The sequence below is a fragment of the Ovis aries genome, chromosome 23 (assembly GCF_016772045.2).
Source record: "Ovis aries strain OAR_USU_Benz2616 breed Rambouillet chromosome 23, ARS-UI_Ramb_v3.0, whole genome shotgun sequence".
Lineage (NCBI taxonomy): Eukaryota > Metazoa > Chordata > Mammalia > Artiodactyla > Bovidae > Ovis > Ovis aries.
The window spans coordinates 49,781,046-49,806,489 of record NC_056076.1 but is presented as its reverse complement, the minus strand read 5'-3'; the positions used below and the strand labels follow the sequence as shown (position 1 = coordinate 49,806,489).

General features: G+C 40.8%; 1 protein-coding gene and 1 long non-coding RNA gene across 4 annotated transcripts in view; one reads left to right on the top strand and one right to left on the bottom strand.

Moving 5' to 3' along the window:
* The window catches only part of MYO5B (myosin VB), a 337,450-nt gene extending 323,861 nt beyond the window's left edge, over positions 1-13,589 (top strand). For all 3 annotated transcript variants that reach the window (XM_042239477.2, XM_042239478.2, XM_042239479.2), the window contains exons 35-39: positions 772-922; positions 2,390-2,675; positions 3,296-3,470; positions 5,229-5,309; positions 13,235-13,589. In XM_042239477.2, the coding sequence (XP_042095411.1) occupies positions 772-922; positions 2,390-2,675; positions 3,296-3,470; positions 5,229-5,309; positions 13,235-13,387 (846 nt within the window). In that variant the 3' untranslated portion in view covers positions 13,388-13,589. The remainder of the gene's footprint in view (positions 1-771; positions 923-2,389; positions 2,676-3,295; positions 3,471-5,228; positions 5,310-13,234) is intronic.
* The window catches only part of LOC132658508 (uncharacterized), a 29,594-nt gene that overhangs the window by 2,893 nt on the left and 1,257 nt on the right, over positions 1-25,444 (bottom strand). Inside the window, exon 2 of the long non-coding RNA XR_009598243.1 lies at positions 658-25,327. This is a non-coding gene — a long non-coding RNA (uncharacterized LOC132658508). The remainder of the gene's footprint in view (positions 1-657; positions 25,328-25,444) is intronic.

The following is a 25,444-nucleotide window of genomic DNA, read 5'->3' as shown; positions in this document are numbered from 1 at the left end:
ATCTGCAGAGCCTAGACAACGATTATCTTGCTATCCCCTCTTCTGCCTGCTTTTGTTTTCTTTAAGAATTGCTTTGTGATCTGACATAGTACGAAAGGTATTGCTAGAGACAGTTACCCTTTTGAAAACACTGACTTTTCGGCTGCTCTTGATTGCTTTGGGCCTGAATACAGAGATATTGTTGACATGAGTTCTTCTGATATTAGCAGCTCTCTCAACTTGCATATTACTTCATCTGGTTGACAGGGAAAGCTCAGAAGACATGGTGCTGTAACTGTGGAATCATCTTGGTTCATCCATTAATTCTGATACTCAATGATAGGCTCTACATAAAATTTCTCATTGTAAAAACATACCCTCTGAGCCAGGTACTTCTTCAAGGACTCGTGTGTAGTCTCAATATTTGGGGGTAACCTGATATATTGGGACAAGAACTAGGTTAAGATGCAGGAAGCATGGATCCCTCTTTCCCAGGACCTGCTGCCAACCTGCACTTTGCTGCCTCAGGGAGACTTCAGGGATTTGGACCAAATAATCACAGCCTTTTGATTAAGCAGTTTTCCGAGTCCTCTGTCATGCTAAGTTTTGACTCTGCCTTCAAATTTAAGAGCCATCCTCGAGAACTGGAAGAACTGACAGGGTCTTATAGGACCTCACCTGAGCAGACAGAACCCGAGCGGTCTCCCCACAGTAGGATACCTCGGAAGTGACTGGAGGCCCAGAGGTCTTCCTGTGCCTGGCACTCAGCACAGCGCCCGTCTCCCTCTGCAGGGCTTCATGACTCAGAACACTGCGAAGCAGAATGAGCACTGTCTTAAGAACTTTGACCTCACTGAATACCGCCAGGTGCTGAGCGATCTTTCCATTCAGATCTACCAGCAGCTCATTAAAATCGCCGAGGGCCTCTTGCAGCCTATGATAGGTAAGCTGGCACCGGAGATCTCCAGCGCTCATAGTGGGGTCTGACGTGAGGGTAAGCTCTCCCTCCGTTTAGGGAACCGGCTATCTTAGGACAGCCCCCAGAAAGCCCAGGCTCTTCCCAGAAGAGGCAGCTAAGGAGGTATATGCCGTCTACTCAAAAAGAGTCATGAAATTTTCAACACCAGCCCATCAAAGCATGTGGTGCTTGGTAGTGAGAATATAGATCACTTTCCCTCTATCTCCTTTTTCTTTAACGTATTGTATTATTTTTTCCCCAAACTAATTTCCATAGGTACTAAATATAAATTCAGAAAATGTAAATGCATACACAGTGAAAAGATATAATACTCTTGCCCATGTATATGCTTTATTCATGGAAAAGGGGAAAAGTATGTTCATATAAATAAACACAGTAGTAAACACTCATGCAATAAATATTTATTGAACATTCTGTCCAAAGCAGGACACTTGGGCACTTGACATGATATCAGAATTGAAAAATAAGAGCAATTATTTTTTATGTTAGAAGAAAAGTAACACACATGTGCATCACTCACTGTGCTCCTTAAAGGCTGGGGAGGTTCTCCCAAAGCACGTGGACTGTGTTTTCCCCAAGTTCTGACAGCATAAGTAGGTTGTAAGTGAATGCCAAGTAGGACAGGGTCCCACATGCCATCCAGAAATATACCCCTTGGGATAAGATTCATTCCAAATCCTCCTCCTTGTCTGAGAATCTTCTTAGGAGGAGCTAGTTTATTCTTACCAGACATAGGGAGAACTGGGGATATTTCATGACTCAGACAAGGTGATAGTTAATCGCATCAGTTCTAGAATTGGACAGACCTGGGTTCAAAGCCTGGCCCTGACACTTCCTGGTAGGGTGACTTTGGGCAAATTATTTAATGCTTCAGTTTCCTCACTAGGAAATGGGTTGTTGGAAGGTTAAAAGGAATACTGAATGTAAAGCGCCTGACATGTAGTTAAGTGCTGTGCATTAACTATGACAGACCAGCTCACCTAAGATTTACATGGTCAGAGAGTGATGGAGAAGAGCTGTTTGAACAACTGTTAGATGACCTCAGAGTCCAGGCCCAGATCAGTGGCCAGGCCACGACTACACCCACGTTGCTCAATTCTCGCCACGACTACACCCACGTTGCTCAATTCTCAAATTTTGGTTGCACAGCACAGAAGCCAGTACAGAATTGAGTTGGTTTTACCTTTTACCTATGTCCCATCACCAATAAATTTTAAGCGAAGATTTAGTCCACAGGTTTAGGCGAAGATTTCTATGTGGAAAACTTACTCGGTTGTAGAGATCAACCTATTAGAAATCGCATGCCAAATGCTCTAAGTTCCTGAACGTCACCTCTGGGCAGGTCACGGCCAAAGCCCTGTGTGATCCGAGTGACCCAGAAGCATATCTAATTTGGGAACATCCGTTGCTCTAATCACGCTTCGCTTTTAGTGTCAGCCATGTTGGAGAACGAGAGCATTCAGGGTCTGTCCGGGGTGAAGCCCACGGGCTACCGGAAGCGCACCTCCAGCATGCCAGAAGGAGACAACTCGTATTGCCTGGAAGCCATCATCCGCCAGATGAACTCCTTCCACACGGTCATGTGCGACCAGGGCCTGGACCCCGAGATCATCCTGCAGGTGTTCAGACAGCTCTTCTACATGATTAACGCAGTGACGCTCAACAACCTGCTTCTGCGGAAGGACGTCTGCTCCTGGAGCACAGGCATGCAGCTCAGGTAGGCGAGTGCACCTCAGCCCACCCCTAGGAAAGGGACACCCCACATGCCAGCTGCACTCACACACGGGGGACATTTGTTTCTGAAAATGACAGCCAAATCCAAGTGGCCGTCCTTGTCACAGGCAGTGTGTGACTCAGATCCAGCACTTTTTTATTTGTTGATGAAATTCATCACTTACCGAGGAGGTGAGCTTGGTAAACAAATCAGTACAAAGCTCAAACATTTGCAGACTTTATCAAGGTTGTAAATATGATTTGGCTAGGTTTGAGAGAAAAATCAATGATTTAAGAGGCATGATGGCTCACTGGAGTACAAATATGTTTGCAAATGTTAAATGTAAGTTGTTTTAATTCAGTATAGTTAATGCCTTTTCCCCCCATTAACTTAGTACAGACTCATTAGGCACTTCATCTTGGCTCGGTTTTAAGCACCCACTCATTCCACAAACAGTTACTGAGTGCCATGTACTTGTCACACTCTTGCCCACATGAGAGAATCAAGAGGAGGAGAGTGATAACACTAGTGGCATCTGGGCTGCAGAAGAAAGCCACAGGGTGTGCTCGTCCCAGTGAAGCAAGAAGACAGGCATCACAGGGCGCTCTCTTCCTGTGTCTAAGGTACAACATTAGTCAGCTGGAGGAGTGGCTTCGAGGAAGAAACCTGCACCAGAGTGGAGCTGTTGAGACCATGGAACCCCTGATTCAGGCTGCCCAGCTCCTGCAGTTAAAGAAGAAAAGCCCCGAGGATGCTGAGGCCATCTGCTCCCTGTGCACTGCCCTCAGCACCCAGCAGGTATGGTCACTGTCAGCCAAAGGGACTCAGGGCCAGGCTGGCTTCCATTCCAAGTCAAACGTTGTTTTCAAAGCGCTCTGGGACTCTTTCTGCCCCTGGTGATACAGTCCTGAAAGTTCAGTCCACTGAATGTTCCTGCATGAACTAAAGATACTTTGGTCTGCCAGTAACCCTCTGATCGCTCTTATTTACTTAGAAAGATCAGGTAGTCAATCCCACAAAGCATCAAGCTTAGGCACAAAGGTTTTTAAATGCTTACAGAGAGATCTGGAATGTCTCTCACCCCAAAATTTAAATTTCTTTCAGAAATTGGCAGCAGCATCTGGCATTTGGCATTTAATTGTTTCCTTTACAACTATAATTCCATTATATTTGTATTTTCACTTAGACTTCATATGTGTTATTTTTTAATATTTTTTTATTTGGCTGCACCAGATCTTAGTTTCAGCGTGCAGGATCTTCAATTTTTTTTTAAGTGGTGACATGAGGGATCTTTAGTTGTGGCGTTCGAACTCCTATTTGCAGCATGTGGGAACTACTAGTTTCCTGACCAAGGATAGAACCCAGGTCCCCTGCATGTGGAGTGTAGAGTCTTAGTCACTGGACCACCAGGAAAGTCCCTACATGATTTTAAATAAAGTCAGTAAGCATCTGACTTTAAATTCTTTCCTTTTCCCCCCAGAAGTTGTATTTATACTGGGTCTCAGTTGCAGAGATAATTTGTTGTTGCCATTCAGTCGCTAAGTCATGTCTGACTCTCTGCGACCATATGGACTGCAGCAAACCAGGCTCCCCTGCCCTCTACTACCTCCCAGAGTTTGCTCAAGTTCATGTCCATTGACTAGGTGATGCTATCTATTTCATCCTCTACCACCCCCTCTTCTTTTGCCTTCAAGAAGTACTATGTCTGTCAAAAGATAAATCCTGTCCACACATAGGTGACCTTGCCCTCCATCATGAATGTGCCTGTTTAGAAATGGGCCCACCACAAGGTAGGGGTGCAAAATGAGACCAGCATGAGGAAATCGGAATTTTCCATATTAAATCATGCCCCTTCTCTCTGCCCAGCACCTAAAGAACAACAGGATCCAAATTCACTATTGTAAGTAAACATACATTTCCTTACCACCTCCATTAGATACTCAGAGATGAAATACCAAGCGTTTAAGAAAGCTGCTTCCTTCTATACATGTTTACTGAAAGTTTTGAAACTTAAAATTTTGCTTTCATAAATTTATTCCTAGACTGTGCCTGGCACCGCTCTGCCACTGGGCAGGTCACTTCCCCTACACAAAGAATTACTTTCTGTTTAGGTAGGAGAAAAACTTGCCCTTTAGTAAGTGATTTTGGGGGGTGGTGAGAGGTAAGAAAGTGCTGTTAAGACCTTTGTTATAAAAGGTAAGATACCTAGAACTCTTTTAATGAAACCTTTAAATGGCTAGTAGATAAGGTGCTGAAGACTTCAGGCCAACAGTTTCCTAAAATCCTCATTAATTCATAAATCATCGAGCATGGGGGAAGGTTGGCCAGACATACAGGAGAAAGGAATGGGTAAGAGAGCTCAGATCTCCCAGGCAGAGCTTTGGGACCCTAATGTACTAAACATGGATGCCTCAATGTCAGTCCAGCTGCACCTGAATTGTGGGTCTTGCCCACAGAGAAGTGTTCTCGGGTGCCAATGTCATATAGTCTTTAAGATTCAAAAGTGATTTTAGGTTAATTTAGCTCTGTGCTAAGCTTTTGTTTTTATTCCAACAGATTGTCAAAATTTTGAACCTTTATACCCCTCTGAATGAATTTGAAGAACGGGTGACAGTGGCCTTTATACGAACAATCCAGGTGAGTTTTAAAATAGTAATCAATTTTATAAAGTCCTAGGATAAAACACGGAGAAGGCAATGGCACCCCACTCCAATACTTTTGCCTGGAGAATCCCAGGGACGGCGGAGCCTGGTGAGCTGCCGTCTCTGGGGTCGCACAGAGTCGGACACGACTGAAGTGACTTATAGCAGCAGCAGCAGCAGCATAAAACAAATAAAAGAATTTGTAGTTTATAGTTGAACCTAGCTTCTCTTTTATTAGTAAAATACTGCTTCCATTATATTCTAGAAGACTGAACTTTAATAGTTTTTGCCTCTTGGATTTTGCATTGTTTAAGTATTATTTCATTGATCACTGTGTGTGTGTATGTTAGTCACTCAGTCGTGTCTGACTCTGTGACTCCACGGACTGTAGCCCGCCAGGCTTCTCTGTCCATGGGATTCTCCAGGCAAGAATACTGGAGTGGGTTGCCATTCTCTTCTCCATGGGATCTTCCCAACCCAGGGATCCAACCCTGGTCTTCTGCATTGTAGGTAGATTCTTTACCACCTGAGCCACCATGGAAGCCCCAGTTTACCACTAGCAAGTTGCTAAACTATAACACAAAGTGGAATTAGAAAGTAAGCAGAATATCAACCCTACCCATAAATGAAACTAAGAAATACTGTTTGTTTTATTTTTAATGTTTATTTGGCTTCGTCGGGTCTTAGTTGCGGCATGCAGGGTCTTTGTTGCGTCATTCAGGATCTTTCCTTGCAGCTCATGAACTCTCTGGTTTCAGTTTGTGGGCTTAGTTGCTCTGTAGCGTGTGGGATCTTAGTTCCCTGACCAAGGATCAAACCTGCATCCCCAGCCTTGCATGCAGACTCTTAACCACTGGACCACCCCTGAAGTCCCAAGAAATACTGTTTTAAGAAAAAAAAGAGCTCTTAAATCTTGACACTGAACATTCTTGAAAGCAAGCATATTAAGGGAAATGATCATTTAAATCTGTCTTAAGAGTTTGTGAATGTGTACCTAAAGATGAGCTTCCTAAGCTGAGCCCTCAGTGATCTGTGCTGAGTGCCTAATCTTCGTGTGTGACTGTTGCTGACAGCATCTAAAGGGTGAGTCACATCAAGATTAGTCCCCAAAACGGTGAACACTCTTCCCATCAGTACAGGTGGGGAGCACCCTGAGGAGACAGAATACTTTTTTAAACTTTTAAACTGTCTCTTCAGCCGGTGAAGTAACTGTCAGTCCGAATCAAGGATAAAAAGAAATGGGAGAACGTGATTAGAGGAGGAGGCAGAAAAAGCAGAAAACAATTAATTACCTTGAGCATCATGTATAAATAGAGAAGAGAGGCTGAAGGTCAGGGGAGGGTGCCAGTCAGATGGAAGCTTGTTCTGTTAAGGGCAGTGGGGGAAATCCAGTGGTTTGTTAAAGATTTGGGTCAGAGAGAACTAGGCAGAGAGTCATCTCCATGGATGTTGTATCGTCAGCTGCTGAAATGACTGATGGCAGAAGCCACTGAGTTCTCTGACATGCCACTGTTTTTATGGAGAGCTGAGAATTTACACAAAGCAGAGTGCATGTTTATTAGAAAGTCTTTTTTTGCTTTTAGATATCTGAGACCCAGTAGAGGGAGAGCTCCAACTGCTTATAAATTAGCAGCTATATATAAACTGTGTATAAACTGGCAGTTATATATAAGCTGTATATAAATTGTACACGAGAAGAGGATTCAGGCCAAAGGTCCAAGAATATGAGCCAAATCACACTTGGTGTTTAAGGTAGTAGGAAAAAGCCAGTGGAAGTTGGTCAGATAGTCTCTGGAGACACATACAGGGAGATTCTGAGTCATCCTTAGCAGTCAATTCTCGAGTCCATCTATTCTGTCAAAAAATGTTGTGTGTGTCTGTGTGTGTTTGCCAGCTAGGGTTTTAGTTTTGTTTCTTCCTACACAGTGCTCAAAGGAAAGGCTGGGACACTTCATGCCATCCTCCTGTACTTGAACCTTATGTAGGATAAATATAAGTTGCTTTTGCAAACCATTTGCTAGGACAGAATATGCTAATGTGTAAGAATGATTCCTGTGAAATGACTACCTTGTGAATTTTAAATAAATACATATATACCTTTTGTTCCTGAATTGTAGTATAGGTATTATTTTCTTTTTTGTCCCATTTTTATACTCTCCTTTAAATCCATTACAATTTCTTCAAACCCTTTAAAGTGCAGAGCCTACTGCTAACTCTGACTAAGGTGCAGAAATCAAAGGGTCTTAAGTGCTATGAAAAAATTTTATGAACCTGTTGCCATTTTACATTTTATGCACATTTTCTCATGCTGTGTGATGGCTTTGTAATAATAATGCAGCAAAGCTTGGAGCCAGCTGAGTGCTGAGCTAGCAACACTCCTGGAGAGACTGCTCTGACAGGATCACATGAAAGCCACCCTATGGTAGCTTAAATTAGTGGAGTTGCTTATTCATCCTTAAATGTCCTTGACTTTTCCAAATTTCTTTTCCTATCATTTCAAACTACTATTCCAAACTGTTAAAATTACTTTATAAATTTGACCCATCTTTCAAGATACCAAACCTCATGGGTGTTTTTAAACTTGACACCTAGAAATTTAAAGTGTTTTCCTTACCCACGTTCAACTCTACAGGTTCTTCTGCCTTCTTAGAAGCATGTCAGTCTTACACTCATGCCGATTTCATTCTAAAAACCCTGTTTCCTAGCACTTTTCAAAGGCTACTGCATTGCATATTTATTGACCTCACCCCTTGCTTCAAGACTTAAGAAAATAGAGATGCTGTGAGTGTTAGAGTCAATGTAACATCCACACAGGGGATTCACATAGCAGATAAATATCCCTTGTCTTCTCTAAAGGGCAAATGATGAAACCTCTAGAAGGTTACAGAATATCAAAATATTGTCACTATCTGGCATCTGGTCCCATCACTTCATGGGAAATAGATGGGGAAACAGTGGAAACAGTGTCAGACTTTATTTTGGGGGGCTCCAAAATCACTGCAGATGGTGATTGCAGCCATGAAATTAAAAGATGCTTACTCCTTGGAAGGAAAGTTATGACCAACCTAGATAGCATATTGAAAAGCAGAGACATTACTTTGCCAACAAAGATCCGTCTAGTCAAGGCTATGGTTTTTCCAGTGGTCATGTATGGATGTGAAAGTTGGACTGTGAAGAAAGCTAAGTGCTGAGGAACTGATGCTTTTGAACTGTGGTGTTGGAGAAGACTCTTGAGAGTCCCTTGGACTGCAAGGAGATCCAACTAGTCCATTCTAAAGGAGATCAGTCCTGGGTGTTCTTTGGAAGGAATGATGCTGAAGCTGAAACTCCAGTACTTTGGCCACCTCATGCGAAGAGCTGACTCACTGGAAAAGACTCTGATGCTGGGAGGGACTGAGGGCAGGAGAAGGGGACGACAGAGGATGAGATGGCTGGATGGCATCACCAACTCAACGGATGTGAGTCTGAGTGAACTCCGGGAGTTGGTGATGACAGGGAGGCCTGGCGTGCTGCGATTCATGGGGTAGCAAAGAGTTGGACACGACTGAGCGATTCAACTGAACTGAACTGAAAGCAGTGATGGTGCCTTGTCCCAACAGGACAAGCAGTTCTCATACTTGTGGGATGACCTGTGTTTCCCATCAGGATATATTGATTTTCCTATTGGCAGGACTCACAGTTAGTTGCCTTTGTATAGTTCAAAGTTTGATGGTGTGTGCCAGACTCAAGGAAGAAAGGAAATTTATCATAAAGAGATAAATTTCGTATCACAAAAAGAACAGCAAACAACATACCCCTTGCCAAGTACCAGAGGCTGCTCTGAATGCTTTCTTCACACACATTTACTTTCTTGAGCCTCATATCCTAATGAATATACTCTCCCCACCTCATTTTTTGCCATGTGTTTTTCTTTAAACCATTTTTAAGTGTACAGTTCAGTGGCACTGACTATATTCACAATGTTGTATAACTACTGCCACTAATTCCAGAACTTTTTCATCATTCCAAAAAGAAATTTGACCCAATGAGCAATAATTCCCTATTCTTCCTTTACCTCAGCCCCAGATAACCTCTATTCTACTTTCCATCTCTGTGAATTTGCTTTTACTAGATATTTCATGTAAATTTGTCCTTTGAGGTCTGGCTTATTTTACTTACAGTATTCTTTGGGTTCATCTGTGTTTTGCTATGTAACAGGTAGCAGAACATCATTCCTCTTTGTGGTTGAATAATAACCCCTTGGGTGTATATATTACATTTTGTTTATCCATTCATCTGTTGATGGACCCTGGATTGCTTGTTTATTGGGGGCAATGCTTTCATTAACATTGGTATACAAATATGAGTACTTGTTCTAAGTTATTTTAGGTGTATCCTTGGGAGTTGAATTACAAGTTCACATAGTAATTCTGTGTTTAAATGTTTGAGGAACTACCTCAAACACCGTTTTGCATTCCCACCAGCAATGCATGAAGTATATACATCATTCTTATAGTTTCATGTTGAACCACCCTTGCATTCTGGGGATAACTCCAACTTGCTCACGTATGTTTGTTAAGTCTACCTGGTTTATAGTGGTATTCATTGGCCACTCTTTGCTCTTGACCTTCCACCTGGTGGTTCTATCCATTATTGAAAATGAGGTAATGAAGTTTCCGATTATTATTATAGACTTATTTCTCCCTTCAGTTCCTTCCACTTTTCCTTCATGATTTTGAGAAGGAAGTTATATACATGCATATATATAAGAATATATATGCATCTATTGATAGATGCATACATATAACTCCTATCTTGATTGAGACTTTTATGCAAATATAATGTCCTTCTTTGCCTCTTGTAAACCTTTCTAACTTGAAGTGTACTTTGTATGACAATAATATAGCTGTATCAGCTCTTTTCTGGTTACTTGGAATATCTTTTTTCAAACTTTTATTTTCAGTCTTTTTGGGTGTCTAAAAGTGCTTCCAGACATCGTGTAGATGACTTTTTGAAAATCCTTTCTGCCAGTCCCTGCCTTTTAATTGCCCTTATGTTTCCATTTAAAGTATTACTGATGAAGATTTATTTCTGCCATTTGACTACTTGCTTTCTGTATGTCTGATATGTTTTGTGTTTCTCAGTTCTTCCGTCACTGTCTTGTGTGTTTATTTCTTGTAGTGAGGGTATCATTTAGATTCCCTACATTTCTGCATATTTGTTGGTCATTTTCTACTTCTTTATTTGTATTTTTGGCTCTGCCGGATCTTGTTGCTTCACGTGGGCTTTCTCTCGTTGCAGCAAGCGGGGTTACTCTTCACTGTGGTGCACATGCTTTTCATTCCAGTGTCTTCTCTTATTGCAGAGCACAGGCTGTAGGGTGCATAGGCTTCAGTAGTTGTGGTGCGTGGGTTTAGTTGCCCCACAGCATGTAGTGTTTTCCTGGAGGAAGAGGAATTGAATCCATGTCCTCTGCATTGGCAGACAGATTCTTAACCACTGGACCACCAGGAAAGTCTCTGGTTATCTTCTTAGTGGTTATTGTGGTGATCATGATGAATGTCTTCAACCTGTAACAACCTAGTTTAAATAATACCCTCTTGGTTTCAGTAGTATACAAATACTCTGCTGCTATGCATCTCCATCCCTCTTGATTTATATTGTTATTGCCACAGATTACTTCCGTTAAACGTGTGTACCCATTAACAGAAATTTATTATTTTCGGCATTTGTGTAAGGCATATAGGGAACAGAGGTGCTGCAAAACAAAAGTATAATGCTGGCTTTTACATTTACCTGGCTTCCCAGGTGGCGCTAGTGGCCCATAATGCAGGAGACACAAGAGATGTGGGTTTGATCCCTGGTTGGGAATATCTCCTGGAGGAGGGCATGGCCACCCACTCCAGTATTCTTGCCTGGAGAATCTCATGGACAGAGCCTGGTGGGGGTTGTAAAGAGTGGAGCCCCATGGGGTTGTAAAGAGTTGGACATGACTAAAGTGACTTAGCACACAGGTTTACCAGTGTTATTTTTTCTTATGGTTTTGAGTTACCATCTAGTGTCCTTACGTTTCACCCTGAAGGACTTTCTTTAGTTACTGGTAACCAGTTCCTCCTGCTTTTGTTTCTCTGGAAATGACTCAGCTGTCCTTTGGTATCCAGGAGGGATTGGTTCTATGACCTCCATGGGTACCAAAACCTATGGATGCTCAAGTCCTTTATATAAAATGGCATAGTGTTTGCATATAACCTACACACATCTTCCTGTATATTTTAAATCATCTCCAGATTACTTATTATACCTAATACAATGTAAATGCTATGTAAATAGTTGTCAGCATATGTCAAATTAAAGTCTTATTTTTTGGAACTTCCTGAAATTTTTTAAAAATATTTTTGATCCATGATTGGTTGGATCTACAGATGCAGAACCTGTGAATACAAGGGGCTGACTGTAATTCTCTTTCATTCTTGAAAGACAGTTTTTCCAGATATAGAATTCTTGGTTGACTGGAAGAAGAAATTTCAGAAATTAAAATGTATCATCCCACTGCCTTCTGGCCTCCATGGTTTCTGATAAGAAATCCACTTTTACTGAGGATAAGTTATGTGATGAGTTACTACTTTCCTGCTGTTCTTTGGATTCTTTGTCATTGGGGTTTGATACTTTGACATAATGTGTCTCAGTGACTCTTTTTGAGTTTATTCTGCTAGTTTGTTGAGCTTCTTGGAAATATATCTTTCATCAGACTTGGGCATGTAGGCACTATTTCTTCAAATAGTTTGCTATCCCTTTCTCTCTTTCCTTTTTCTGGGACTCCTATGATGTATATTTTGGTTCACTTTATGGTGTCCCACAGGTCCCTCAGGCTCCGTCCACTTTTATTCATTCTTTTTTCTCTCCCCTTCTCAAACTGGAGAATTTCATCTGCTCTGTTTTCAAGTTGACTGGTCATTTCTTCTGCCTATTCAAGTCTTCCGTTAGACCCCTTTAGTAAAATGAACAATTTCATTTTAGTTATTAACACTTTTCCTAAAATATTTAGCTCCAAATAGAGGGTGAGAGGGGAGGGGCTCTGCCCCCTTTAAATCTTCCAACTGATGCCGTAGAGGAAGCCACTGTATCCCAAGAGAGCCAAAAGCAAGGCAGACATCTGTGCCAGTCCTTCAGGGAACTGCCAGACCAACCAGAGTGCACAGCCCCAGAGCTTTGGAAGGCAAGGGCTCACTGCCTGACCAGGCACCAGCCAGCTGCTCCAGGACTGGGGGTTGCTGTCCCTGTAGCTGCAGTGTGGTTGGAGAATGGGGACTGGCAGCCAGTGCACACTGCTCTCTCAGCAAAGATCTGCAGGCTCTCCTTCATCAGGCACTTTCCTGGTGGTTTTAAGCATCCAGTCAGGTTCCAGAGTTATAAGACAGTTGATGCCATGCTTTTTTTCTAGCTCAGTGGTAGCTCCAGTGGAGGGACTGACCCCTGGAGGTTCTTGTTCTGTCATTTTGTACAATGTCACTCTCCCTTTTCCTTTTTAGAGATGAGGAAACTGAGGCAGAGGAAGGTTCAGGAACTCGCCCAAGGTGGTGCCAGGATTACAGCTCAGGTTAACTGCCTCCAGAGCCCATGTCCTCAACCCTTTCACCATACCGCCTCGCCACATGATTTGCAGCTGAAATGTATTTTTCTGTTCTCCCTTGGATGGAAAATTTTTTAAAGAATTCTAGAATTGGAGAAGCTAATGTCATCTGATCTCCAAACAGGCCTAAACCAAAGCCTCTCTCCCTCTAAATACCTCAGAAAGAGAAGTCCTCAGAAAGAGGACTTCTTCTGAAGTCCTGCCTAGTTTTTGGAACAGGAATATTCTTGTGATTCATTTTTGTGAATTCACCAAAACTGACTCTTTTTAGACATAGGCAGTATTTTACATGGTCTTATCCTTCCCCACAGGCACAACTACAAGATCGGAATGACCCTCAGCAGCTGCTATTAGACTTCAAGCACATGTTTCCTGTTTTGTTCCCATTTAATCCATCTTCTCTGACCATGGACTCAATCCACATCCCAGCATGTCTCAATCTGGAGTTCCTCAACGAAGTCTGAAAATACATACGCCAAAGCTCGATTGCCAGCGAGAGCACAAAGGAAGTACATAGGACAGTAAAGTGAATTTAAGAATCTGTTAAAATCTACAAAAGTAGATCAGAGTTTGAGAGCCTGTGCAGAGTGAACTATACAGGATAAGACACATCTGTCATTATATTTTGTACCTACTGCTCAGAATAAAAACACTTGAAATATGGAAGATTTTTTTAAAGTATGATTTCAGTCTAAACAAATTCATATCATAATCCATAGCCACCAGTCCCCATGGCCATATAAACGGTGCCAGTCTATAAAATAGAAACTGCCTAGTTTTGATCTTTGGACATAATTGGAGAATGTCCAAAGTAAGATGACATTAAAAATAATGTAAGTCACATAAACTGCCTTCAGAGGGCTTTTAACAAATCATGGTACTATTAAGCATGATACTGTCATATAGCAAGTGACATTTCCCCACATCAACAAACTACAGGTGTGGATGGGTTTATGGGGCGATGTTTCGAGGACAAATATATAGACCTGGGCCTTCTGAGAAGTTTCCTGAACATAATTTTAATGCCTAGTGATGCAGACAATGGTGTAATTGACCTCCAGACTAAATAGTTTGATTATTCGTTTCTGAAGTAAAATTAGAAGACTTGGTCCCTAATATACTCAGACCTATTTGTGTAGTCATGAATTTATGGAGAAATTGTGCTAAAAATGCTGCCGTTCCAAACATAAAATGTAAGCAAATAGACACTATTATTTCCAGTGCTAGTCCATGCACTTCCTGACTCAACAAAACTTTCAAAAAAATCAATATAATCTAAATGTTAGAAAATAGTAACATCTTATTTTATTAGATTAAAAATCAAACAAGTCAGTATAAAAGCATTTAATCCCTTAATGCCATTATACCTCCAATAAGAGGTATAATTACATATTATGTAATGCTCATAGTAAGGAAAGCAAACTTCATCTTGAGAATTTGACAATTTGAAAAGCCTTTTTAAAAAATCAGTTCAGGTATTATTAAATTATTATCCAAAAGTTTTGGGTGCTTGTATGTGTATGTGGTTTTTTTTTTAAGAGAGAATAGCTTATGTCAACTTTCCCTTTTCAGTTTGTTTCAACATTTTTCAAAATTACTACAAAAAATTATAAATACCTCTGCTTTAAAATAAGGATTAAGAAAAAAGAGTATTCAGTGATAATATTACAACAGATTTTATGTGTTTACTACTGGTTTCTTCAACAGCAGACATTCAATTAGAAAATCCTGCATATTGCTTACAACCCTTTTTTTTTTACTATTTTTTCATATTTCTGGTAGATAACAGTACGCTCCTTCCATGACAGGAGCAGATGGTGTTGGTAAATCGTAGAAGAGCCTCTGTGCTGCATCAAGAAGATAAAATTTCTCCACAAAGTACAAGTAGAACCCCACACCCCACCACCTTTTTACTCAGTCTTTCAACTTAAAAGGCTCTTAGAAATACAACACACTCTGAGCACTAAGGAGTCCTGTGTGTGGAGCCCTCACAGCTCGGCTTCCTTGTAATCCTCCTTACCCCCTTGGCGGAATAGGCACCACACCTGGACGAAGACCATTGCCTAGCAGGTCCCAACCCATGTTGTCAACATGACCTCCACACTGAACATCAGACTCCTCTCGGGTGTCCACACAAAGCTTTGCCTTCCCCTCCCTCCCCAGATAAAGTCACACGATTTGACAACCCTGACCCACACTCTTCAGCCCGCATGGTGACTACATTTGGAAGGCTAGTCTAAACCAACTGGGTGTATGGCTACCTCTTTTTAAAGTTATTACATATAATTTGCTTTTTACTGCATTTTAGCTTAAAACTTAGTTTCATGTAGGGCTTGTTCTTAACCTTCTAGAGAAAATGAAATGCCTCATTAGAGTGGTAAGGAATTTGAAAAGCAGTGATTCCTTAAAAGCAGCAGCTTCCCTGTCCTTGAATGTGTTGTATTAGTTGCCCAGTCACGTCTGACTCTGGACTATATAGCTCTCTAGGTTCCTCTGTCCAGGGAATTCTCCAGGCAAGAATATTGGAGTGGGTAGCCATTCCCTTCTCCAGGGGATCTTTCTGACCCAGGGACCAAACCCAGGTCTTAGCTCAGTTGATAAAGAATCTGCAGCAATACAGGAGACCCTGGTTTGATTCCTGGGTCAGGAAGATCCCCTGGAGAAAGGGCTAGGCTACCCACTCCAGTATCCTGGGGCTTCCCTACTGGCTCAGATGGTAAAGAATCTGCCTGCAATGAGGGAGACCTGGGTTTGATATCCTGGAGAAGAGAACAGCTAACCACCCCAGTATTATGGCCTGGAGAATTCCATGGACAGAGGAGCCTAGCAGGCTACAGTCCATGGGGTCACAAAGAGTTGGACAGGACTGAGTGACTTTCCCTTTCTTTCCTTCCTGCAGGGCAGGCAGATTCTTTACCCTCTGAGCCACCAGGCAAGCCCTTACATGCTTATACTCGCATCTCTTCATCCCTCTGGGTCACTACCTTTGCTGTCCCTACCGGTGATATGACAGACCTATCAGTGGCTAACCATTGGGTGCCAAGGACTCACTGAGTAAAACCTTGGCAGGTAGAATAAATGGGGTGGGGGAATCTTATGAATGCTTCCCTACTAAGCCTAAGAGACAGTAGATTGAGTTCTCTTCCAAAGGTAAAGATACTTCACTGGAGCTGCAGTTTGTATATACTTAATGACTCAGTAGGTGAAGAATCTGCCTGCAGTGCAGGAGACACAGGAGATGTGGGATCATGGGTTGGGAAGATCCCCTGGAGGAGGAAACAGCAACTCACTCCAGCATTCTTGCCTGAAAAATCCCATGGACAGAGGAACCTGGAGAGCTACAGTCCGTAAGGTCACAAAGAGTCAGAAACAACTGAGCAACTAGAAAAAAAAAAAAAAAGGCAGTCTTTTACAGACACAATAAAAGAATACATTAATTGGCTACTTAATGTTTAGTTCTGCCCTATTTAACATAACAGAGGCTGGAAGAAGCATCTTTAGTTAGCATTTTTCTTAAGTCAGTTCAACACATTTTCCAATTTCTTAAAATCAATGACTTTTAAATAATCCAACATAAAGGTTTGAATTCTATGCCAGATATCTGTCTTTATATTTTAGCATTTAAAATTTAGTTGACACTTTTCTCACTACGTGCCTTCAGCAGTTACTAAGGTAAATGACATCACTTGTCCGAAATAAGTGTTGCTGTGGGAAGAATTTTCATGTTCAACATAACATTCTGGTGGTGTCTTTGTTCTTTTGAAACATGAAAAGCATTTTAAAGATTACTTAAGAATCAAATATTTATAGATAAACAATTCATCTTTTAAGTATTAACTGGACCTATCAGTTTACTGAGAGTAATGTGTGTTGTGTGCATATTAATAATTGTTGCTGAAGCTGACAAACATATCACCTACATGTATTCTCCATGAGCTGTCATAGCCACTGTTAGACTTAACAGTACCCAGCAAGCAGATCAGACCCAAAGGAAAATAGGTTTTATCCTCCTTTTTATGAAGCATGTCAACAAGAGTTTTTTCCTTGATTTTCCTATGCTACATTTTAAAGTTTTTGTAAAAAGAAAAGAGACAAAACTAAAAACTTGGAAAACTTAGAAGAAATTAACACCGTTACTATCAATTCATCAAATACTTAACAGCCTCACTTAACCCATTACGATAACAGTAACCAATAAATTAAAATCCATTTCTTTAACATATAGTTAAGTTTAACTGCTTTCATACATTTGACCTGGTTCTAAGGAAGCAAGGGATTCATAAGCTGAAACACTTGTGTGATGCCGAATGACTAAACAGTTACTGAAGTGTGACAGCACGGGGCAGGACATTAGTTTTTCCTCATAGAATGTTTCTCACAGTTTCTCATTATTTGCTGCATGAGCCAAACAGCCATAATTCACTCTTTGTACACATTGGTGCCATAGAGAATTAGTGTATAGAAAATTAGAGGTTGATGCCAATGCCAATAAAACATAGGCCTTTTTTTCTTATTATATAGGTCATTAGATACTAAAGATTGTTTTTCCAAAAACAATTTCCAATTATAATAAAGAGGGTCAATCAAAAGTGAGTTTAAACTGCTTTCTAAAGTGATAGTGTCAGAATAATCCAGATTTGAATACAACATTTTGTCACCAACTGATGCTTAGACAAAAGACTGCTTCACTGAGGAGTTCACATCATATTCAGAGGTGAATCTAACAGTGGAGAAGAAATATTACTAATAAAAATATTTTTCCATTTTGAACAAATCTGTAAACTACACCTTTGTTTATAAAAATTGCTTGTATTAGTCACTGTAATATTCAGCTGTGGATAAAAATCTGTGGAAATAAATACTATTGAGTAAGGTGGTGTGACAAATTTAAATGAAATTTTAAACTAATTGCACATTGCCTGAAAAGTTTATTTTTAATGCTTTCTTAAGAAGTTTTATTCAGGGGTCTCTATTTCAAACATGCATTGTGATCATTGAAACCAGAGGTTGCAAACTGCAGCCTGAAAGTTGCAGGTAGAAGGAAACTCCCTATAAAATAAGACTTGCTGCTAAGTTGCTTCAGTCGTGTCCGACTCTGTGCGACCCCATGGACGGCAGCCCACCAGGCTCCCCCATCCCTGGGATTCTCCAGGCAAGAACACTGGAATGGGTTGCCATTAAGTGAAAAGTGAAAGTGAAGTCGCTCAGTTGTGTCCAACCCTCATCGACCCCATGGACTACAGCCTTCCAGGCTCCTCCATCCATGGGATTTTCCAGGCAAGAGTACTGGAGTGGGGTGCCATTGCCTTCTCCGATAAAATAAGACTTACTAAGTTAATTCAAACAAGGCAGTTTGGGTGCAGTGGACCAATGGAATAAAACAGAGAGCTCAGAGATAGACTCATATGTATAACTTTGTATATGGCAAAGATGTCATTACAAATCAGTGGGTACAATATTTATAAGATCTGTATGGAGTAACTTACATAAGTGAAAAACATTAACAATGACATTAAAATACTGGAAAACATTTCATGGATAAGAAAACTATAGAAATGTCAATTATCCCCAAGTTGGTCTACAGATTAAAAACAGTCTCACTACAGTTTTGGGGGAACCAAACTTGGGTCTGCTGGCCTTCACACAGTAAAACCAATCTGCCAACACCAGGTGGTGGTGAAGGAAAGGGCAATGTAACACAGGCCCAAGAAAGAGTATGGGCAGCGAATGTTCAAAAGACGTGGACTCTGGGGGAACTTCAGGGAAATGTTTTTAAAGACAGAGTGAGGCAGAGGGTTGCAGAGTGCCTGATCAGCTCCTAAACATTTTTCTGACATCACCTGATGGTGGTGGGGAGTCAACATCACCAACCTTCTGGTTCCAACCAGTCTGGGGTCTCCGCTTGTGGTCTACAGGCAGTTGACTTCTTTCACCAAGTGGGGGTTTCAGTATTGGCAAAACAGCTCAAGGATATGGCTCAGAATATTACTTATAGCCCTTAAGAAGGAACTAAAGGTCCTTGACTTTATTTTATGGCTAAACATTACTTTCTCTTAACTGTTTTCCTATATTTCTGCATTTTCTCACTTCTGTGATTAAATTTGCTCTTTGAAACAGGGAGGGCCAAGGAGGCTAAAGTTTCTTTTTTTTTTTTTACCAACAAGTGGTAGGTGAAGGACATGGTGGGTGGGGTCTACCCAGGGGAGGCCCCATAGGGTCCTGCTCAGTTAAATCTATGAACCTAGATTTAACTAAGTTTATACAGGTATACCTTGGAAATGTTGGTTGTTCAGTTCAAGACCATTGCAATAAAATGAATATCACAAATAACAAATTTTTTGGTTTCATAGTATATATGTTATTTTTTTCCACTATACTGAAGTGTGCAAAGATCACTGATCACAGATTACCATAACATGATAATCATGAAAAAGTTTGAAATATTACAAGAATTACTAAAATGTGATGCAGAGACAAAAAGTGAGCAAATGCTGTTGGAAAAATGGCACCAGCAGACTTGCTCCAAGCAGAGTTGCCACAAACTCAATTTAAAAAAGAAAATGAAACAACAACAACAAAAAAACACAATAAAGTGAAGCAGAATATAATGAAGTATACCTGTATTACCAAATGAAATTCTAAGGCTTGGTAAGGGTACAGAAACTGCAAGTAACTTTCAAACAGGTAGAGGAACAAAGACAAATACACTTGACCCTTGAGTAAGGGGTAGGAGACCCCCCCCCACCGCCACCCTCCATGCAGTCAAATTACATCCTCTGAATGTAATTTATAGACAGCTCTACACATACTGAGTTCCTCCATATCCGAGGTTCCAACCAATCTCTGTTCATGTAGTACAGTAGTATTGACTATTGAAACAAATCTGCAAATCAACCTGTGCAGTTCAAACACATGTTGCTCAAGGGCCAGCTGTATATATATCCTTCACTTAAGTTTGTGATAGTATCTTAAGCTATTTGGAACACATCTAGACCTGGGGTAAACTTAAATTCGGCAAATCAGTGTCTATATTATTCTCTGTCTATATTTATTTCTGATGTGCTTGTTTGGCAACTTAAACTTTCAGTAGGGTAGGTATCTGTTATAAGGACAAAAACCACATCCAAGGTTATAACTCCCTCTTTTTAAAAAAATTTAATTGAAGGATAATTGCTTTACAGAATTTTGTTGTTTTCTGTCAAACCTCAACATGAATCAGGCATAGGTATACATATGTCCCCTCCCTCTTTAGCCTCCCTCCCATTTCCCTCCCCATCCCACCCCTCTAGGTTAAGACAGAGCCCCTATTTCCCTCCCCTGAGACATACAGCAAATTCCCATTGGCTATCTATTTTACATATGGTAATGTAAGTTTCCAGGTTACTCTCTCCATACAGTTCACCCTCTCCTCCCCATAGCTGCCTCTTAACAAAATTTGAAGTTATCACCAAAGCAGTTAGACTAACAATGAGCACATACATGACCTTCCCAGCTTCTCACGATTAGTAAATGCAGCTGTCTCATTCATTCAAATTCAAGGCCCTCCTTACCCTTGAGATCTGAATCCATGGATTCATTCAACCTCAATCTAAAAATTTTTTTGCCAGGAAGTTCCACTAAGACTTGAATTTTTCAGGCACCAGCAACTATTTACATAGAATTTACATTGTATTAGGTACTATAGTTAATCCAGAGATTTCTTAATGTATGTATGTGGGAGAATATGCATAGGTTATATGCAAATATGCAAATACTACTTTATGTAAAGGACTTGATTTAGGTGTCTTGTCTAGAACCAATCCCCTAAGATACTGAGGGGTCACTGTACTCATCTGTTAACATAGTCCCAGCTCCTACCAACTGTATCAGCTTTCTGAGTCTCTGCTAATGAAACTTTGAAAAGCAGTGTTATTCAAAATTACCATCAATTTGGGGTATTATAATGGCACCCTACTCCAGTACTCCTGCATGGAAAATCCCATGGATGGAGGAGCCTGGAAGGCTGCAGTCCATGCGGTTGCTGAGGGTCGGACACGACTGAGCGACTTCACTTTCCCTTTTCACTTTCATGCATTGGAGAGGGAAATGGCAACCCACTCCAGTGTTTTTGCCTGGAGAATCCCAGGGACGGGGGAGCCTGGTGGGCTGCTGTCTATGGGGTCGCACAGAGTCGGACACGACTGAAGCGACTTAGCAGCAGCAGCAGCAGATAGTTTAAGTACAGCAAAATTATCCACATAATGTAGAAGACAGGGCTGAGGCGTTATTTCTGAAATCCTAATGAAATCTTAACATGCAAATTCAAGATTTATAATTGATTCACTGATTTCCAGTTTTACACTAATGCTCTTTTTCTTTTCAAAAAAATAATTACAGAAAAGACATGATAATAGGCTATTTCTAAAAATATTGAAAGCTAAATGTCTTACAACAGTAACTTTACATCATGTATCTAGATTTTTAAAATTACAAAATACCTAATTTTTATATATTTAGTGTTGTACTATAAAGACTTCCCTGGTGGCTCAGACGGTAAAGCGTCTGTCTACAATGTGGGAGACCTGGGTTCGATCCCTGGGTTGGGAAGATCCCCTGGAGAAGGAAATGGCAATCCACTCCAGGATTATTGCCTGGAAAATGCCATGGACAGAGGAGCCTGGTAGGGTACAGTCCATGGGGTCGCAAAGAGTTGGACAAGACTGAGCGACTTCACTTTCTATACATATAGATATGGTTAAAAATGAAAAGAACTAAATGAAATTTCAGGTAATTTTTCAGCTTGCTTGAAAGATACTTTTCCTCTCAATTTTTATTTTGAAAGTTAAACAGCTATAGAAGAGTTGTAAAAATAGAACAATGAACAACCACGTAGTCTACATTTATGTTCCCTAATTAGTAATATTTCACCATGTTTGCTTTCTGTCTTCGCCAGTGTATCTGTATGCAGGTTTTTTTTTTTTTTTTTTTTTTCTCCAGGCAATTGGTAATTAGTTTCGGCACCATGACTCTTCATCTTTAAATATTTTGGTGTGTATCTCCTTAGAACAAAGGACAATCTCTGCCCTATCTACAGTATAATTAACATAATCAGGAAAAGTAATGTCAATACCACCTCATGCAATTTACAGACCATTCCTCCCCAACTATCCCAATTCTGTTCTTTAGAGTTGTTTTGAATCCAGTTTCCAAAAAGACCCCACATTACACTTAATTGTCACATCTCATCTCCTGTTCATCTAGTACCATTCCTGGCTTTTTTGTTTTTCACAACACTGATATTTTAAGAGTTCAAGTCAGTTATTTAGCAAAGTGTCCTTCAACTGGATTTGCACGATTGTTTCCTTATGATTAGATTTGTCAGACATTTTTTTGGAGAAATCTTACGTGTCTGTGTCCTTCTCAGTGCATCTCAGTGCATGATGTCAGTTTGTCCCATTAGTGGTAACATTAAGCTTCGTCATTTGGTCAAGTTAATACCCACAAGACTTCTCTAGTGTATGGATAACTTTTCCTCTTCATGATATTCTGCTGCTGCTGCTACTGCTAAGTCACTTCAGTCATGTCCAACTCTGTGCGACCCCATCGACGGCAGCCCATCAGGCTCCCCCGTCCCTGAGATTCTCCAGGCAAGAACACTGGAGGGGGTTGCCATTTCCTTCTCCAATGCATGAAAGTGAAAAGTGAAAGTGAAGTCGCTCAGTTGTATCCGACTCTTCATGACCCCATGGACTGTAGCCTACCAGGCTCCTCTGTCCATGGGATTTACCAAGCAAGAGTACTGGAGTGGGGTGCCATTGCCTTCTCTACATGATACTCTGAGATTGTGTAAATATCTTTACATAGATTTTCATGTTTTTATATATGTAAACTTTTACTCAATGGTTTTCAAATATACCCATTTTCATGACATTTTTAATTATGGAACACTTAGAAATTTCTATTTGGAAAGACTTGCTGCACACGATCTGTAAGTGGGAAAGTGTGATACTCATGATGGCATTTTAACTTTTCTCAATAAATATAAGAGCGCCAAACTGAATAGAACCTGCCTTTTTCTCTTATTGAAGAACACTAATACTCTTATCAATAGTTCTAGAGACCAAGAATTTATTTTGCATTTGGACTATTAGAAAGTTTTAATGGAAAAACACACAACTTTTCAAGATCTGTTTATTCCCTCCACTGTTGTATCTCACACATAACACCATTAATTGCACATGTTTTCTGATTTTTTTTTTTTTGGTATTACAAAACATATTTGACTGGCTGAAGTTCAGAGTGCCAACTTGTGATAAGACGTGTTGGTTTTGGCTCACCTAATGAATTCCATTTTGATTTCTATTTTATTATGAGTAACTAGCTGTCAAACATAATCAAGTTCTAATGCTCTAAGGTATTCATTATATATATGCATCTAGAATGGTATCAGCTCTGTACTATCCTTGGAAGAATTAAGAAAATGGTCCTTTGAATCACTTTCTGTAGGAGCCATTGTTGATAAAGGCGAGCATCTAGTAATGACCCATTGCCTCACTTCTCCACCCACCTTTCTCTGCCAAAAAAAGCAAATAAATCTTCTAACTCAAGTCACCAAATACAAATATGTTACCTTTACCAAGGTTTCAACTACTCTATTTCTTCCACCAAGGAAGATTAATTCAGCATTCACATCCTTTCCTGTTTTCCATAACATACGCCTTAGCTAGCTCTTTTCCTGCCCCCACTTCTATGTTCCAAATGCCATAAGCCCTGGATGAAGAACACACGCCTTGGGCTTCTGAGAATCAAGAGTTCAAACGTCAAATTCAGCAATTTTCTAGATTTGAGGCTTTGGTAAATGGCTTGGTTTCTCTGGGCCTAAGCTTCCTCATTTATAAAATAAGAAAGGAATAACTCCTACCTATTTCATGGGGTTTCAAAATGTCCCTTAATTTAGGTTTGATGTATGAATTGTATGTTATTCTGTTTTACATAACAGTAATCTTGAGAAACCTGTATGCAGGTCAGGAAGGAACAGTTAGTTAGAACTGGACATGGAACAACAGACTGTTTCCAAATAGGAAAAGGAGTACGTCAAGGCTGTATATTGTCACCCTGCTTATTTAACTTATATGCAGAGTACATCAGGAGAAATGCTGGGCTGGAAGAAACACAAGCTGGAATCAAGATTGCCAGGAGAAATATCAATCACCTCAGATATGCAGATGACACCACCCTTATGGCAGAAAGTAAAGAGGAGCTAAAAAGCCTTTTGATGAGAGTGAAAGAGGAGTGAAAAAGTTGGCTTAAAGCTCAAAATTCAGAAAACTAAGATCATGGCATCTGGTCCCATCACTTCATGGCAAATAGATGGGGAAACAGTGGAAACAGTGTTCAGATTTTACTTTTTTGGGCTCCAAAATCACTGCAGGTGGTGATTGCAGCCATGAAATTAAAAGACGCTTACTCCTTGGAAGGAAAGTTATGACCAACCTAGATAGCATATTCAAAAGGAGGGACACTACTTTGCCAACAAAAGTCCATCTAGTCAAGGCTATGGTTTTTCCTGTGGTCATGTATGGATGTGAGAGTTGGACTGTGAAGAAAGCTGAGTGCCGAAAAACTGCTGCTTTTGAACTGTGGTGTTGGAGAAGACTCTTGAGAGTCCCTTGGACTGCAAGGAGATCCAACCAGTCCATTCTGAAGGAGATCAGTCCTGGGTGTTCTTTGGAAGGAATGATGTTGAAGCTGAAACTCCAATACTTTGGCCACCTGATGTGAAGAGTTGACTCATTGGAAAAGACCCTGATGCTGGGAGGGATTGGGGGCAGGAGGAGAAGGGGATGACAGAGGATGAGATGGCTGGATGGCATCACCGACTCGATGGATGTGAGTTTGGGAAAACTCCAGGAGTTGCTGATGGACAGAGAGGCCTGGCGTGCTGCAATTCATGGGGTCACAAAGAGTCGGACACAACTGAGCCACTGAACTGAACTGAACTGAACTGAATCCCAAAGATGGTAGCTTTTATTTTACTATCACTCATCATCCAGAATATGGAGATGAAAAAAATATCATCAGGTATGTGAGAGGCTTTGATCTATTCAAAGTCCAAATTCCACTGACTATATACTGCCGCTGCTGCTAAGTCGCTTCAGTCGTGTCCACCTCTGTGCGACCCCATAGACGGCAGCTCTCCAGGCTCCCCCGTCCCTGGGATTCTCCAGGCGAGAACACTGGAGTGGGTTGCCATTTCCTTCTTCAATGCAGGAAAGTGAAAAGTGAAAGTAAAGTCGCTCAGTCGTGTCCGACCCTAAGCAACCGCATTGACTGCAGCCTTCCAGGCTCCTCCGTCCATGGGATTTTCCAGGCAAGAGTACTGGAGTGGGGTGCCATTGCCTTCTCCGACTGACTTTATACACCTGCTGTAAAAAACCAATATACATATTATCTAAAGTTTTTAAAGTGAATTTAAAGTTAGCAGCCTTGGAATTTGCATATTGAATTAACAAGTGTCAATTTCCTGGATTTGTTTAAATCAA